This window comes from Polypterus senegalus, chromosome 17 (assembly GCF_016835505.1).
Source record: "Polypterus senegalus isolate Bchr_013 chromosome 17, ASM1683550v1, whole genome shotgun sequence".
In the NCBI taxonomy this organism is placed as follows: Eukaryota; Metazoa; Chordata; class Cladistia; order Polypteriformes; family Polypteridae; genus Polypterus; species Polypterus senegalus.
Window position 1 is genome coordinate 50,693,638 of NC_053170.1, and position 19,031 is coordinate 50,712,668.

At 37.3% G+C, this 19,031-nt stretch overlaps 1 protein-coding gene across 3 annotated transcripts in view; it reads left to right on the forward strand.

Moving 5' to 3' along the window:
* The window catches only part of ldlrap1b (low density lipoprotein receptor adaptor protein 1b), a 66,285-nt gene that overhangs the window by 36,414 nt on the left and 10,840 nt on the right, over nucleotides 1-19,031 (forward strand). For all 3 annotated transcript variants that reach the window (XM_039740668.1, XM_039740667.1, XM_039740669.1), the window contains exons 5-6: nucleotides 3,627-3,699; nucleotides 5,790-5,885. In XM_039740668.1, coding sequence (XP_039596602.1) covers nucleotides 3,627-3,699; nucleotides 5,790-5,885 — 169 coding nt within the window. The remainder of the gene's footprint in view (nucleotides 1-3,626; nucleotides 3,700-5,789; nucleotides 5,886-19,031) is intronic.

Here is a 19,031-nt window from a genome sequence, read left to right on the forward strand (position 1 = left end):
TATTTTGACTGCTGCTTTTCTATTAATACTAGAGTGGTAATAAGGTTGACTGCCTGGTTTCTTTAATGGGTTGGTTGATCTCCAAGGAGCCAGCCTTCACCCCTCTTTTTAAAAACAAAAATTCCATAAGAGTTCTGTCCTGTGCTGAGTTTGTACATGAGTGTGCCTTACACTGCTTTTGCAGTCTGTCCAATATTGACTCTTGCTTTGTGCCCATTGCTGACAAGGTAGGTTGTAGCTCCCATGACATAGAGTCGGATTAAGAGATTGTTGGCAAATTTGTGACTACATATACTTTCTTTTATATATATATATATATATATATATATATATATATATATATATATATATATATATATATATATATATATATATATATATATATATATATATATATATATATATATATATATATATATATATATATATATATATATATATATATATATATATATATATATATATCTCTATCTTCCAATCCTAAGTGTTAATGGTGTATCATCAAGTTGGTATGACAACCACAAGAAATACAGTAAGTATGATAGTTCAGTGGAATTAGGGTAGGGATTTTGGCATGTGCAGGTGGATTTGAATACAGATTTTTAAACCCATGCAACATTTTGTCCTTTTTGAAATGAAAACTATTTACATGTGCCAGCACCTTTTTTAACACTACAAAAAAGACCCACAAGAAAAATGCTTATTCAATATACAGTAACTGTTTACAAAGCTTCCATTTTTTCAACATTTTTATATATATATAATTTTGATCCTACCCCTAGTATTATAAAATGTACCACTAGCTGGGTCTGGCATTATTTATGTAACTTGCAGAATTTGTGTATGATCATAAGCAGTTAAGTGTAAAAGACTAGTCATGCCTGCAAATTAAACAGATATGAAGCGGTATCCAGTGTTTGTTTCATTAGCACCTACCTCTTCAAATACCAGTTCAGTGTGTGTGATTTTTAATCCTTTTTGTAAACGGGTCCTCTGGCCTTTTTTTTTTTATAAACTTAAATGTCATTAGTTAAGTGTGTCATGGCTACTAAAATTTTATTCTTTTGCTGTTGAACAATGATGTTCTTAAAAACCAATATTTGCCGTGGTAACAATACAGTCATGTGCTGACGTAGGCTCCATTTAGGATTTCTCTATTTGGCCATGTCTGTCATAAAGAGTATGGTAAAGTTTTGTGGGTCACTTTTTTTTTTTTTTTTTTTTTTTTGCAAACTTTTACTGCTAGTACGGAGAAGCACAAACTAATATTCAAAACTTTGTAATTTTGTTGACCGATGTGAAAGCCTGCTGAAGTTATTGTGTATTATATATATATATTTATTTATTTATTTATTTATTTATTTATTTATTGTGTGTTGTGTTTTATCAAGTCCAAAGTCAGCACAGCCATCTGCCAGGAAATTTTGGAGCATGTCATGCTTCCCTTTGCTGACAAGTTTTTATGGAGATGTTGTACTTGGCACCTGCCTACACTGCCTAAAGTACCAATACCTGGTTTAATGAGCATGGTATTAAATGCTTGATTGGCCAGTAAACTCCCCTGACCTAAACCCCATAGAGAGAATCTATGGGGTATTAAGAAAAAGATGAGACCAGACCCAAAAATGCAGACGACCCAAAGGCTGCTATCAAAGTACCACAGGCTGATCGCCTCCATGCCACATCGCAGTGATGCAGTAATTCATGCAAAAGGAGCCCCGACCAAGTATTGAGTGCATATTTATTTATTTATTTATTTAGTTATTGGTCTTATGTAATATTGAAATTTTCTGAGATACTGAATTTTGAGTTTATTACCTATAAGCCATAATCGGCAAAATGAAAAGAAATAAGCGCTTGAAATATCTCTGTGTGTAATGAATCTATACAGGTGCCTGTCATAAAATTAGAATATCATGACAGTTGATTTATTTCAGTAATTCCATTCAAAAAGTGAAACTTGTATATTAGATTCATTCATTACACACAGACTGTATTTCAAATGTTTTTCTTTTAATTTTGATTATAACTGACAACTAAAGTCCCAAATTCAGTTTCTCGGAAAATTCGAATATCAATTAAGATCAATGTAAAAGGATTTTTAGAAATGTTGGACAACTGAAAGGTATGAACATGAAAAGTATGAGCATGTACAGCACTCAATATTTAGTTGGGGCTCCTTTGGCCTGGATTACTGCAGCAATGCGGCGTGGCATGGAGTCTATCAGTCTGTGGCACTGCTCAGGTGTTATGAGAGCCCATGTTGCTCTGATAGTGGCCTTCAGCTCCTCTGAATGGTTGGGTCTGGTGTATTGCATCTTCCTCTTCACAATACCCCATAGATTTTCTATGGGGTTAAGGTCAGGCATGTTTGCTGGCCAATCAAGAACAGGGATACCATGGTCCTTAAACCAGGTACTGGTAGTTCTGGCACTTTGTGCAGGTGCCAGGTCCTGTTGGAAAATGAAATTTGCATGTCCATAAAGTTCATCAGCAGGAGGAAGCATGAAGTGCTCTAAAACTTCCTGGTAGATGGCTGCTTTGACCTTGGACCTCAGAAAACACAATGGACCAACACCAGCAGATGACATGGCACCCCAAACCATCACTGACTGTGGAAACTTTACACTGGACCTCAAGCAACGTGGATTCTGTGCCTCTCCTCTCTTCCTCCAGACTCTGGGACCTTGATTTCCAAAGGAAATTTGCTTTCATCAGAGAACATAACTTTGGCCCACTCCGCGGCAGTCAAGTCCTTTTTGTCTTTAGCCCAGGCGAGACGCTTCTGATGCTGTTTCTTGTTCAAGAGTGGCTTGACACAAGGAATGCGACAGCTGAAACCCATGTCTTGCATACGTCTGTGCGTGGTGGTTCTTGAAGCAATGACTCCAGCTGCAGTCCACTCTTTGTGAATCTCCCCCAGAGTTTTGAATGGGTTTTGTTTCACAATCCTCCATTCTGCGGTTATCCCTATTGCTTGTACGCTTTTTTTCTACCACATCTTGTCCTTCCCCTTGCCTCTCTATTAATGTGCTTGGACACCGAGCTCTGTGAACAGCCAGCCTCTTTAGCAATTACCTTTTGTGTCTTGCCCTCCTTGTGCAAGGTGTCAATGGTCGTCTTTTGGACAACTGTCAAGTCAGCAGTCTTCCCCATGATTGTGTAGCCTACAGAACTCGACTGAGAGACCATTCAAAGGCTTTTGCAGGTGTTTTGAGTTAATTAACTGATTAGTGTGGCACCAGGTGTCTTCAATATTGAACCTTTTCACAATATTCTAATTTTCCGAGATACTGAATTTTGGACTTTCATTAGTTATCAGTTATCATCAAAATTAAAAGAAATAAACATTTGAAATACATCAGTCTGTGTGTAATGAATGAATCTAATATACAAGTTTTAATTTTTGAATAGAATTATTGAAATCAGCTTTGCCATGATATTCTAATTTTATGACCAGCACCTGTAAATACACGAGTTTCACTTTTTGAATTGAATTACTGAAATAAACTTTTCAGTTTTTCAAATTTATTGAGATGCACCTGTACAAGTTTAGTTGATAAATGCCTGAATAAGCTTTTATGCTGATAAGGCAGAAATTAACTTTTTGTTCATTCTGTTTTCAGGCTCAGGCAGTAACACTCACTGTGGCACAGGCATTCAGAGTGGCATTCGAGTTTTGGCAAGCAGCCAAAGAAGGTATGTTGCCTTCATTCTTATATTGCTAAGATTTGAAGGACCTCAAAGATTTCCCCCCACCACCCCTTTTTGAGGAAAATTATGCTTTTAAAAAATGGACTGGCAAGGATGGGTCTTGGTATGTATCAGAATTCTAATAAGGTTGGTCTCGAAATAAGCGGCAAACTGTAGCTACAGAGACCTGCATGTATATCAAGACACTTTAGTAGCTTACTAGTGGTGCTTGAATATTTTATGACATGGTTATTTATCTGCTTGATTTATGTAAAAGGTAGACACTGAAATAACCTAAATGTTAAGTGTACAATATGCAATGTAATTAATCCATCTTTTTGTCAAGTTCTGTCCTGTCTTGGGCAAGCAGCAGAAGCTGTCCAGATTGCAACAAAAGGCATATTGTTAGTGATCATCTGAAAACCTATCCCACGAAGGATGTGTGCTAAATTTGTATCCGTGTAGCAGTAGACACTAGACATACATATTTTCTACCGTATTTGTCAGGTTTTTTTTTTTTTGTAAACCAAAAGTTTCTCCTGGAATAACCATGGCATTAAGGAAGCTTCATGCAGCAAGTAAGCCGAAAGAAACTTGGGCTATGGTGACCAGGACATTACCTGAGCGACACGAAGTGTGTGGTGGCACTGCAAGTTCTAAAAGTTCTAGGTTATGATCCTGTGTTTTCCCTTTTACTGTAGTAAATATTTTTACAGTCTTTTTGTGTGCTGGTTTTTGTCAGAATCCTGTTCAGACTCTTGAATTGCCTTTAACCTGCCTGGATAAGTGACATTTTCGTGAGAAAATCTAAATTATGATGTGTACCTTTTGTTTTACATTCAGGATTCCATATACAGTGGGTACGGAAAGTGTTCAGACCCCCTTAAATTTTTCACTCTTTGTTATATTGCAGCCATTTGCTAAAATCATTTAAATTTTTTCCCTCATTAATGTAAACACAGCACCCCATATTGACAGATAAAAAAATAATTTTTGAAATTGTTGCAGATTTATTAAAAAAGAAAAACTGAAATATCACATGGTCCTAAGTATTCAGACCCTTTGCTCAGTATTTATTAGAAGCACCCTTTTGAGCTAATACAGCCATGAGTCGTCTTGGGAAAGATGCAACAAGTTTTTCACACCTGGATTTGGGGATCCTCTGCCATTCCTCCTTGCAGATCCTCCAGTTCTGTCAGGTTGGATGGTAAACGTTGGTGGACAGCCATTTTTAGGTCTCTCCAGAGATGCTCAATTGGGTTTAAGTCAAGGCTCTGGCTGGGCGATTCAAGAACAGTCAGAGTTGTTGTGAAGCCACTCTTTCGTTATTTTAGCTGTGTGCTTAGGGTCATTGTCTTGTTGGAAGGTAAACCTTCGGCCCAGTCTGAGGTCCTTAGCACTCTGGAGGAGATTTTTGTCCAGGATATCCCTGTACTTGGCCACATTCATCTTTCCCTCGATTGCAACCAGTCGTCCTGTCCCTGCAGCTGAAAAACACCCCCACAGCATGATGCTGCCACCACCATGCTTCACTGTGGGGACTGTATTGGTTGTCTCCACACATACCACATACATAAAATTAAGGCCAAAAAGTTCTATCTTGGTCTCATCAGACCCGAGAATCTTATTTCTCACCATCAGAGTCCTTCAGGTGTGTTTTAGCAAACTCCCAAGAGAACTTTTTGAGTGTGCATCTTCAGATTTGCAGATAATGTGCTGTCTGTGTGGTCCATGTCTTCATGGAGTTCAGTCCTTTTAGAGATACTTCGATATTTGGAGTTTGGGATCTGAAAGGGGTTCAACCTTTTGATTTTGAAATTCAATAGGTTTTTGTTCTGATATTGGAGGGACATACCAAAAAGAGTAATTGGTAGCTTCAGAATCTCTGACCTGACCCTAGAAAATAGTAGAAAGTTAACATGATTTGCTTTAATGCTCTACCCTTCAGAAGGCATTTGGATAAGTAGTCCCAGGACTGCATGTTGAGCAGAGTTGTATATGATTAAAATCTCGAAATACTGTTTTTACATAAACCTTATGGAACTTGTTTATCATTCATCTCTGCTTGACAAATATTTGTTTTTATTTTTTTTAAGAGAAAGAAAAAAGACTGAAGTCTGGTTCAGATGGTGAAGTGGCCAGCAGTTCCCAGTCAGAAAGCTCGGCTAGCCTAGCAAGTCTGAGGGGTGGAGGTATGGCCCTTTTTTGTTATTACACAGTAGGTGTATATGGTCTTAAAATTTTAACTTTCTATGGTTTGGAATAGTTATGCCATATTCATTTGAGATGCACAGTTTTCTCCCTTTCATTTGTACTTTAATCTTTTGTAGTTTATATTTTTAATATACTTTTATTATCTTTTTCAGGTGACTTAAATTGTTGCATTGAATTGTGGGAATTGTAGTAGTTTGAAGACTGGAAGTAATGCCAGCAATTCTGTAAACTGTGTGTGAGAGTCGTGTTTTTTTTTTTTTTTTTTTCTTTTTTCAGTGGTTGATTAAACCTGATGGTCTTATGCTGAATAAAATTCTTGATGCTGTGTGGATCTCAAGTAAACAATTTTTTCAGTATGCTAAAAAATGAACTTTCGAACATATTTAAGTATAAAATATGATCTCTCACAAAGCATACAAGTCTCAACATGAAATAAACAGGAAATTAGATTTTTGGGTGTGTATTTGTTTTAAATGTAATGCCTTTGACTATAGACTTGTGTGTGAACTGTATGTAATAAGTGAACAATATTTTAACTATTACCCAGTGTGAGGTATGGTTCAGCCTGCTTGGAAGAGTGAACAGGAAAGACCTATCTTGAGCTGTTTTTGCTTAGTGGTACTATGACTAAGATGGAAGCAGCACTTTTATCAGATTAAGAGATGTAAATGCCTACTATTGAATCCATCTGAGTTATAGAACATAAAGCATTTTGATGGTTAAGGGTGGCACCTGCATACACAGTTAATGTTGTTGTTTTTTTTTTTTTTTTGTTTTTTTTTGAATTTCAATATAAAACTGGGTCATACAATAGTTTGTTTTTAATTTAAAATTTTAACATTTTTGTATTATGGCCTAGGCTTGTGCTGATGGGGGATATCCCCAATCAACCATAGGCGCTGATGGGTATTTGTCAATTTGAACCACTTGTTTACACTAAGCACTTGTATCCCAGTTGTATTCAGATATATTGTACATGCATTGCATTTACTTTGGGCACTTTAAATGCTGCTTTAGCAGATGTCAGATTGCCATTGGATTTGGAAGTTCTTCTACTTTGGAGGTCACCATGGTAGGCATGTGAATTTGTAGGTGGTACAAAGTCTAACAATACTCGGACAATTTGCAGACCTTATTGTAGGAAAAGTGTGTAATTTTGATTTTTAAATAGTCAATCAAATCGGTGACAGGCAAAGGAAGACCTTGAAACATTCGCATTGGTTCTAACTTATCTCGTGATCAACAGGACTTAAGAAAATAGGCTTGGTAGTGTTTGAAAACTGAAACCACTCCACTGTTTATACCGAGTAAAAAGCCTGCATGTCAAATCAACCCTTATACACTTGAAAATAAGGGGAGGGTACGCCTGACTTTGATCATATGGTGTGTTTTTTGTTTTATATAAATACACCTTAGTGATTGTTTTTTTCTATCAACCTTTGACGATAGCCAAATTTGTGTGCCAATGTTTAAACCAACTATTGATCTTTAAGCATAATTTGTAAATAAATGGGGAAGCAAGCAAATGGCTATGAAATATGGGAATATGGGGCAGAGTTTCAAGAGTTAAGGGTTTAGGTTATGTCTGGTCACCTGTCTCTTCAGTTCCATTATAAAAACAAAAGAACAGGCTAGAGGTGTTTCACTTAAGGACACCATTTCGTATAGTAATTTTAATATATATTTGACTTGGAAAAACAAAACATACCCTTTAACTGCCAATAAATTATTGGGGCAAATATGCTTTAGTTGACTGACCTTTTAAAACCAGCACTGATTGAGATGAAACTTGTTTAGCTTTTTAAAATGATGTTTTTTCATGCCACTTCTAAGAATTATGCTGTCCTGAAAATTGAAGAAATTGTACCGATAGTGATCCAATTTAAAAGATCATAAGGGGGATGAGCTCTGCTTCAGTTGACAATTTTAATGAGTTTTCAGAGTATTCAGTTAAGTGAGCATACAACAGCTTGTTTACAAAAGTCCGTGTATGCAACCCCTCAGTCGCCAACTGAGATTAGCAAATAGAGTATTGTTGGCAGACTTCAGAAATTTTACAGATTAGTGGAGGTGATTTTGTAGAGGAAAGTGAAGAAAGCATTTCCTTGTTAAGGACTTTTTCTGTATTAAAAAATTCACATGTGCAAGGGAAAACGGAAATGAATCCTGTCGCACAAATTATAAAAACATCAAAGTTTAACTCTTCATTGTAGTACTTAGTACACTATAATAATGTGGAGGTGTACTTAACTAAAATAGTTTGTGTTTTTTATTTTTTTTGGCCAATTTTATTACTTGAAATTTTGCTGATGGGAATCGGCCCTAAAAACCTGATTGGAGCATCCCTGCTCACCAGTGCTTTTAGGTTTCAACATTACAGAAGAATTTGGCACCATGTAAAGTGTCCTAAAAACTGGTTCAAGCCCAGTGACTGCAAACAGTGTAATATGTTTGCAGTGACATTTGCTATGTAGGAAATGTTCAGTTTTTGGGCAGCAGCAAAGAATTTTTTTTTTTTTTTGCACTTGGAAAAACTGCTTCTGAAAGTTCAAACCTCAAAGGCTCAATAAGAATAACAGTTCCTGAAACATGCACCCATATTAAAAATCATAAAGTTGGATGACAGCTTATAAAGCAAAACTTTAAAGTATTAAGTAACAAGCATATATACCGATTCAAGAGAATATGCAGCTTCAAGGTTTTTGAAGCAAAGTGTAAATGAAGGTGAAACAGAATAGTAAAGGAGGCTTAAAAATGATTTCTGTCTACTGACATTCATAACCCTATTTACTGTATATGCAATTTGGAACTTGAATTGATAATGCCTGTTAATGGCAGTGTCTGCAAAATTGGTTGTAAAGCTTAATAAAATGACTGCGATGAAGTATCACTGTACTTTAATCACAAAACAATTTTATTATAACTAGAAAGGGACACAAAGATAAAAAAAATCCTTTAAAAATCTGTCACTCCTGATGCATTCTGATCTAAGGCACTGGATATAGGCCTATAAAAAGGAACAGTCATAAAATTAAGTGCAACTCAAGGAGTTTAGCTTTAGCTTCCAAAACCATTTCCAGTAATATTCCAGTAAGAAAGAAATAAGAATAATGAGAAATAAGTTAATCTAGAAATGAAGTGGAAGAAATGACAACTTCTGTCATGTATTTAGAAAAGAAATTAAATGGATTCTGTTGAAGTAAGAACAAGCTCCAAGTTTAGATATTAAAATGAGTTATAATTCAGGCCTTGACCATACATACCTGAATGCATTTTATCAGTTACAGTGCATCCGGAAAGTATTCGCAGCACATCACTTTTTCCACATTGTTATATTGCAGCCTTATTGCAAAATAGATTAAATTCATTTTTTTCCTCAAAGTTCTACATACAACACCCCATAATGACAATGTGAAAAAAGTTTACTTGAGGTTTTTGCAAATTTATTAAAAATAAAAAAAACTGACAAATCACATGTACATAAGTATTCACAGCCTTTGCTCAATACTTTGTCGATGCACCTTTGGCAGCAATTACAGCCTCAAGTCTTTTTGAATATGATGCCACAAGCTTGGCACACCTATCCATGGCCAGTTTCGCCCATTCCTCTTTACAGCACCTCAAGCTCCATCAGGTTGAATGGGAAGCGTCGGTGCAGAGCCATTTTAAGATCTCTCCAGAGATGTTCAATCGGATTCAAGTGTGGGCTCTGGCTGGGCCACTCAAGGACATTCACAGAGTTGTCCTGAAGCCATTCCTTTGATATCTTGGCTGTGTGCTTAGGGTGGTTGTCCTGCTGAAAGATGAACTGTCGCCCCAGTCGAAGGTCAAGAGCGCTCTGAAGCGGGTTTTCGTCCAGGATGTCTCTGTACATTGCTGCAGTCATCTTTCCCTTTATCCTGACTAGTCTCCCAGTTCCTGCTGCTTAAAAACATCCCCACAGCATGATGCTGCCACCACCATGCTTCACTGTAGGGATGGTATTGGCTTGGTGATGAGCGGTGCCTGGTTTCCTCCAAACGTGACACCTGCCATTCACACCAAAGAGTTCAATCTTTGTCTTATCAGACCAGAGAATTTTTACTCATGGTCTGAGAGTCCTTAAGGTGCCTTTTGGCAAACTCCAGGCGGGCTGCCATGTGCCTTTTACTAAGGAGTGGCTTTCGCCTGGCCACTCTACCATGCAGGCCTGATTGGTGAATTGCTGCAGAGATGGTTGTCCTTCAAGAAGGTTCTCCTCTTTCCACAGAGAACCTCTGGAGCTCTGACAGAATGACCATCGGGTTCTTGGTCACCTCCCTGACTGAGGCCCTTCTCCCCCGATCGTTCAGTTTTAGATGGCCGGCCAGCTCTACGAAGAGTCCTGGTGGTTTCGAACTTCTTCCACTTACGGATGATGGAGGACACTGTTCTCATTGGGACCTTCAAAGCAGCAGAAATTTTTCTGTAACCTTCCCCAGATTTGTGCCTCAAGACAATCCTGTCTCGGAGGTCTGCAGACAATTCCTTTAAATTAATGCTTGGTTTGTGCTCCAACGTGAACTGTCAACAGTGGGACCTTATATAGACAGGTGTGTGCCTTTCCAAATCATGTCCAATCAACTGAAGTTACAACAGGTGGACTCCAATTAAGCTGCAGAAACATCTCAAGGATGATCAGGGGAAACCGGATGCACCTGAGCTCAATTTTGAGCTTCATGGCAACTGCTGTGAATACTTATGTACATGTGCTTTCTCAATTTTTTTAATAAATTTGCAAAAACCTCAAGTAAGCTTTTTTTCACTTTGTCATTATGGGGTGTTGTGTGTATAATTCTGAGGAAAAAATGAATTTAATCCATTCTGGAATAAGGCTGTAACAAAACAAAATGTGGAAAAAGTGATGCACTGTGAATACTTTCCGGATGCACTGTATGTTGATATAGACAGTTATAAACCTTTACTAAGCATGTTTTAATGATCACATCATGTTGAACTACCTGATGAATGAAACTTTGCCAGCATGAGTCCAACCCACAAGAAGGATAAAGTGAATCTCAGTAATTGGATCGGTAAGTGTAAGATCTGTCTTGTTTAAAATGGAGAACTATTTAGAACTTGGAGCTTTTATAATATCGTGGAGACTTCTTGTTCAAGTTGTTAAACAGGTTCTGGCAGATGTAACACTTTATGTTGAATTTTACCAGTCTGTAGCCTATCCAATTGAAAATGAAATGAGGGCACCTAGAAAGTGTGGGTGGAGAATACTTCTAAGTCAGTCTTCAGAATTTGTTTGGACTCATCTGAGTATAAGATGCCATAGGAGAAGAAACCCACCTAAATATAATAGTTAGTAAATAGGACACTGATTTTTAAGTTAGGTGATAAAATATTAGATAAATAATTAACAAAAGTTGGCATGTTTGATGCACTCTGTGTGGCATGTATGGTACATGGTATTTAGAGAATGTGGTAGCTAGCTATCTTAGTCAGTGGCTACTATTAAATTGAATCCAGTTTAATTACTGATCTGATAACTCTTGAAACCTTTTGACATAATTGTCACATTTAATAATGTGATTCCAGATAAGGGATTGTTTGTAATGTTTACTATGAATAAATTAGTTGTGTTTTAACTTATGACAGTGGCTTTGAAGTCTCCCCCACCCCCCATCACATGCCTGTGACGATGGATGGTTAACTGTCTCACTATGGTGAGCTGTTTTTATGTGCATGTGGCATTTGGTGGTTTTGTGTGGGTTGTGTTTTTTTTTTTTTTGCATAGCAGTGGTCAGCCAGTAGTGAGTAAAATCTTAATTTAAAAAAAAAAAAAAAAAAGATGATGAATATATGTGCAGCAAACTCTTACCTCTAAACACCACATAGGCATCACTGATGCTACCTGGATAGACCAATCTAGGTCATCAAAGTGGTGCTTGCATTCTAAGCTTTCTAATGTACCAGAGATTTCATTGTCTAATGTAATGATTAGACTGTTTCTACTGTAGGGAATAGTTTCTAGTGTGTTTTTGGCACAACTGCCTTGGAAGAAGACAGTAACCCTTTTAGTGACCTTAATTCAGGTTTAATAAATATAAGGAACAGTGAAGGTATTTCAAATTCGGTAAAAATGAAGACAGAGCAGCCACATCTGCTAAGACTGTTCACATTCCTTCAAAAATAATGTCTTGCTGCCTGTCCCAAAAGTTGTTACTCAGTCTTGAGCGGGACCCACTGTTAACATGAATAAGCAATGAATATGTGAAACATTTACAGAGGACTGCTTTCTTTGTAGAAAGGGAAACAAAAGGACTTCCAGAATTGTTCGATATCTGTTCAGTGTACAGATGGAAATGTCACTCCATAACGATACTTAAAGTGTAGGAAAAAAGTGTACAGTAGATCCCGGAATACAGGCCGACCCAAGATATTGGCCGAACCCCTTCTCCAAGCAAAATTTTCTAAATTTCCTTAAAAGTGACGTCTCGGGTACATTTATAATGTTTATCGGCGAGAATTTGAGACTGCCGGCATTTTTGATGGAAACCAGGAAGTTATTGCGGAGAAGTTTGGTAAAATTAAACCTTTGTGTTGAAACTATATACGCAAATACGGTACATCGGCGGGTGGATTTCCGGAGACTTGTTATAAATTTGATTAACTTAAATACGCAATACAGTGGACCCTTGACTTACGAACTTAATTGTTGTCGGTTCTAGGAGACGACACAGATGGAGGAGGGAAAGAGCAGAAGCGGTGCCGCAGATCCGACGTTATGCTAAAGCTAAAAAACAACCATACAAGCCCTATACAGAACTGCACTGAAGGAGCTGCTTTTAATCTCATTGTAGATGCGTATAGTGACAATAAAAGGCATTGTATTCTAGAAACAATTTCATACTGTACTCGCCATTTAATTTGACATCTTTGGGCTGCAGGAAGGGATGAGATATTTCCACACAATCTTATATCAGCCTTGTTGGCGGTGCTGTGAAACGGCTACTGGCAAGGTTGTTTTTTTAGTTATAAAAGTAAATGTTCTAATTAAACACCCATAGCTTCATGTCTTAATCTTATTTAATTAAATTTGCCTGTACTTATTCTGCTTACAGAAATACACAATAGTGTGATTTATAAGGATTTTGATATATGCATTTGGAGAGCTTCAGGTATACAGTAACTTAACTAAACTGTGTTATCTCTTGACTGTATATGTTCACTCAAGAGTATGTGTAATGTGGAAAAAGTGCTCTGAATGTCTTACATGAAAATCACTTTGTTGGAAAAAGCGATAACAACCCAAAGCACCCAGTCCTTTGTTATGCATCTCTGTTCTTTTTACAGTATATACATTCACATAAATTATTTCAGTCCTTTATTTGAATGTATTTATCATTTTTATAATGGGGCTTCTTCCCAAACTCTTAAGTCTATTCTTATTTAACATTTTAATTCACTAACTGTAGCCTTGTAACTGAAGCTAACCATTCTGCTGTTGGTCTGTCTGTAGTGACTTTGAACAGGTTAGGATAAAGTGTTTTATGAATCCATTAAATGTTTGAGTATGAAATGTTTTTCTGTTGGCATAATCTGTCAGTTTTGTGGTGGGGCCCCATCCCCACCTCAGACACCTGCCCCTTCAAATTATAAACCAGCCGCTTTAGATGGTCAGCTGAAAAGCATAATTTCAAGATGCAGGTAGGAAGCTAAAGTTGAGTTTAACACTAGAATTACTCCGGATTTAAGGTGGGCTGGGTTTACGAGTTTTCTCGTAGGCTTTGGTAATTCTAGTGTTAATGTGCCTCGATACCTCCACACAGACTTTTTTGTATTTCTAGACAAAAGCTTTTTTCCTGCTTACTGCAAGTATGGACTGATATTGCTGCTTGCAGGATGCAAGGGTAGTCCATAAGGACTGCTAAATGTGCATACATATGAGGTCTCATAGCTCTTTAGTCCATCTTGTAGATCCAAAAGAAATTGCAATACATGCTAGGTAATGTAGTCACAGTATGACATATTTCTATCTGTAGACTTTATTCCATGAGATCTTATTTTCATATAATGTACTAAGACATCCAGCATTGTTTCATGAGTGTAGGACTCTGCCAAACCAATCTGCATTTTATTTAACTAACCATTGAAGTGGTTAAGTGCCTGCATCATAATTTACTTAAACTTTCAAAGTTCCTTCAGTACATTAGTGCATTGAATGTTATCTGGTACCAGTCACTTCTAGGTTTACTTCTAGGGCCACCTCTTTGGACAGAGGATTATTTGAAGAAATTGGAATCCTCAAGTTGGGAGCCTTAAACTTTTAAAAAAAGAAAAAAAATGTAGAATGTTGGGATAGTTTCGCTATTTAGGTAAACCTGTAGCATCGTCCTGGCAGTGGCCCTGATTGGACATTGCTGGGTACAAGATGAGCTGGCGGGAGCTTTAAAGGGAATCCAGCTAGACTGTAAGGGAGGTTTGTTTTGAGTCTGAGTTCACTCGTCTGTCTTGTCAACAAAATCACCCCCTTGTCATCTTTATCCTGGATCACTGCATACCTGTGAGATGTAAGGACTGTCTTGTGCCTGCTTGTATTGTGAGTAGTCAGTCAGTTTTATCATTCTTAATCAGAGGGAGTGCTCCCAAATCTCGCCACTCCTTGCCACATCAGAAATATCAGTAGGATTGTTTATATATTACTTACAGCAAGCTGCTCACTGGATTGTCATTTTTCTCCATTCCACATCTATTGCTGCTGCATTGGGACTGTGTTAACACTAGAATTACCTGAGCCTACGAAAAAACTCGTAGATCCGTCCCACCCTTAAACGCTTCACCTGTCTGTCTACGTCTTTTGTCCTTTAAATGTGTTTGATAAGCAGCCAACAGCAAGCAGTCTGCTATCACATCCCCCGCGCAGTTTTCTCAGCTCAAGTCTGTTTTACCTGCGTGTCAGTTGCTTAGAGTTGTATAGAGTGAGAAGTCAAGCAAAATGATAGCTTTTTATAAATACTATATCATTATTTGGAACATAATTGACAAAATGTAGACATGAAGTGTATGTGTGAAGTGCACACATACACTTGGTTTGTGTCTGTAACACATGGTGTACATTTATAGGACTTGTAAAAGTTGTTTTTTTTTTATAAAACTTCTCTCTAAATCACGATGACGATACATACAAAGTCGTGGATAGCGGAGACAGACTGCTCAACCAATCAGTGCGCAGCAGGCCTGTTGCGCCTTAAAGACGAGTTCAATTCCCCGCTGGGGAAGAAGTGGTGTTTTTTTTTTTTTTGTTAACCATATAAAGTGGTATGCACAGTCAATCAGATCGTTGTATTTTCATGTGGGATGCTCCTTTTTAAAATATTTTTAACAATTGAGACAATTGCAATTAACATGAACAAGTGTCTTTAACGAGCAATGGTACGAGAATGCAGTTAGACTTTTTTTTGGGCACATACACCATGCTAGATCTGGACAGTGTAGCGTTGGCAAGCTCTGTAAGCCGTGCTGCTTCTTTGAAGGACATGTGATTGGCAGGATGACACCGGACTTCGCCCTGTATTCAGATGGTGCCATCTTTCTCCTTTACGTCTAGTGCAGCTGTTCAACATTCCAGACACGCACAATCCCCCTTCAAATAAAGACGTGCTATAACAGAGGCGAACTCTGATCGGAGAAAACGGAAGCCCTTCCCACCAGGTGCAGCTGCATTGTTCTTATGTGAGTGGACGTTTCTTGCGGGTGGGCTTCTGTTTTCGCACTAATACAATATTTGATAACGAACAGCGTCAGATCCGGTGTGAATGTATGCTGTTGCTTAGAGTCGGATCAGGAGCTTATTCAGTGCATTATATAGTTTATGCCTACATTTTGTCATTTACTACTAAAATATGAAAAACGCTTGTTTTACAAATGTGTTTACACAGATTACTATAGAAACGGAACACACATGAAATGCGTGTGTTCCAAATAATAATCTATTATTTCCACTCTAAAACTCCACTTCTCTCCCAGATAATCAAGGCATGAGCTGGGAGAAGTTCATGCACGTTCTAAGTTGGTTGGGGGATGAAATAGCCGGCTGCTTGCAGATTGTCTTTATCGACACATTTTACAGGACAAAGGACACTGGTGTAGCGGTGTGAACGGATTTAAGGTGGGCCGGATCTACGAGTTTTTTTGTAGGATCTGGTCATTCTAGTGTTAAGGACTTTGTCATTTAGTGTTTATTCAATTTGATTATTGGTTAAGCCATTTTGTTTGTGTCTGAGTGACTGTGTACAAGTTGGGCTAAGGCTGGTTGCCTTTCTGGGGTCCCTACAGATTAAAATAAATGTTCTTTTGAAGATGTGACTCTTATCGGCACTGCACCTGCTACAAACAAAAAATTTGTTACACTGAAATGACTCTTATCAAGTTCCAAAATGTGCTGTCCTAATCTAGACAGTTGGTTAATAAAGAATAAGAAATATCCCAACCACCAACTCCCCAACCAACTAATCCAGTTTACGGATGTAGGAAATAGCGATTCTGGGCACATCACCTAGTCGCCAATTTATCTAATATTTTTCAGACTAGGTACATCTAGGCTGCACTTTGTTGGGGGTGTTTTGCGAGGTTGATGTTCCAAAAAAAGTCTTTCAATTGCTTCATGATTTGTTTTAAATAAACATGACTGAAATGTTCTGCAGTTGTTGCATGAAAATAGTTTTGCATAATCGTAAGTACAGTAGTGCTATAGTTCTCATCCAGTGTAGTATGTAAGCATCTGTCTTGTTTTGCACGAGGAAACTCAAACACAAAACGGGAAGGGGACATTTAAAAGAACAGACAGTAGCTGAACCTAATTCTTAGTGTTAGGCTGCATGTCCGTCTACTTCTCCAGCTCATTGTGATCCTGCAAGAAGTCTCCACTTCTGTCTGTCTCCTGACTTTGTTCAATTATTCTGTGTCTGACACCCAGGCCAGTTTATGCCTATAGGATCCGAGTTAATATCTACTCCTCTCTTCCCATCTCTAAGATGAGCCATGCCATGATCGACACATTTTTTTTTTTGTAAACGATAGTTAATTGAAAAGCATCATTCTTTCAGTTTTAGAATATTTTTATTTTGATCTTTTTTGCAATGTCATTTTCAGGACAGTGTTTGAAAATGGCAGACTTCCAAACAGAGGCAAACTTGGGTAGAATGAACTAAGAATATGTAGTATAATGAGAACTTTTAAATATTCCATAAGACTAAAATTTGTCCTTGTTAACAGTTGTGACTAAGTGAGCAAAATTATCCTATTGGTTATCAATTCCCCATTGCTGCTTTTAATGGTTTTTGTATTTTGATTTAGGAATAAAGTTTTGTATACATTAATATGGGTTTTGTGACTAAACCTATAATGAGTTAGTGTGTGGTATATGAATCTTTGTTGACGTGTTAATTGTTCCTACACCTTATAATGGATTTCCCTTTCCTGAGGCTGTATTTTTAATTATTTATTTTTTTAATATACTTCATAAAGAAAAGTCCATCATAGTATAAAATTTCAAGTTTATTTGCATCAACGCCAAAGTCTTTTATTTATATCCTAAGTACTGTATGTGTGGAGTCAACAATGATTTTTTCTTGGATTCACACGAGTTTCCTGCTACATCATAAGGGCATGCATGATAGAGTTGGTAGGTGGCCCTAAATTAGCCTGTGATGAGTAAGAGGGTGTGCCCTGTAACAGACCAGTACCTTTTTTTTTTTTTTTTTTGTGTGTGTGTGTGTGTGTGTGTGTGTGTGTGTGTGTGGTTGCTGTACTATTGTGTACTATTGGCTAAAACAGGTGGATATAAAGAAACCAGAACCAAATTGAAGATGGTGTCACTATTTTTATTCCTTTTTGCTGGGGACCCTTTATATGACACAAATAAAACTTTCCAGATATTAAAACCTGAAGAAATGCTCCATCTAAATTTCATCCTGTAATCTTGTTAAGCAGCATTGTATATGCAGCTAGCACATAATTTGAACATTGTGTATTTTTTTTAGTGTTATAATGACATTTATTGCTAATGCAATATGATGTATAACAGTTTGTCGGAATCATCACATTTTTAGTTTCCTGAAGATAACAGTAAGTGTTACTGTTAACTAAAAGCAGCTTTCATGTATGTATAATAATAATGCTCTAGTAAGATGGTCTGTTGCTTGAGTGTATGAGGGACAGCACAGTTCAAAGTTAAGCCTTCATTACCATGCGTGCTAGTTTAGTTTATGAAGACTTGATTTTTGTATCATTGCCTAATGGCAACCATGATCCTCAGTATTTACATCCTTCAATATGGGCTGTCCTGCCAAAGAAACCATCTCTTTCATCACGTCTGAATTCAACTTAACTGTGCTGACTTGTGTGCCATGGACAACACAGTTCAAGATTCTGAAGGCGAAACTTGTTAAATATAAAAGTGCCAATATAATCAGTTGGCAGTCCATGGCTCTGTTAATCACTACGATTTGAGGTTGATAGAAAACCTTAATTTTCATCATTTGGGAGGATGCAGGTCTTTTTAGGACTGGTTTTCATGCCTTAGAAGAAGGGGTTTGCCACTGTAATGCAACGAAAAATATAGGAAATATTAAATTCTTTTAACTTGCAATGTACAATTCTTATAATGGCTTTCATTTTAATGAAAGTATGACCTTGCCTTGTCACTGGTAGCCTATTTTATAGCCATGAGGCACAGCTCTTATTCTATTGACAGTTGAATGTTCATGCCTGGCCAGCTGTCTTCCATATTCTGGTTTTTACTTTGAAATACTATTACACTATGAACACTTAGTAGTTGGTTAGATCACTGCCCAATTCAATTGTATCAAAATCCTTTCACACTTTATGGGCTGTTCTGCACTGCTTTGTGTCTTAACTTGAAATTCTGCTTGTCTTGTCGGCTCTTTTACAAATGATCCATCTTTTAAAGTAAAGTATGTTCAAGCCACAGTTGAATAGACCTGAAACAAGCGCACATCTTCTTGTGAAATTGTATGCAATCAAAAAATTTCACAAGCAAATATGACTGTTTATCCTGTTTACATAAGTTATCGATGTCGGTTTGTTTCCCCATCCTTATTTTGAGTAAGATTAATTCTGTAGTCCACGCCTGT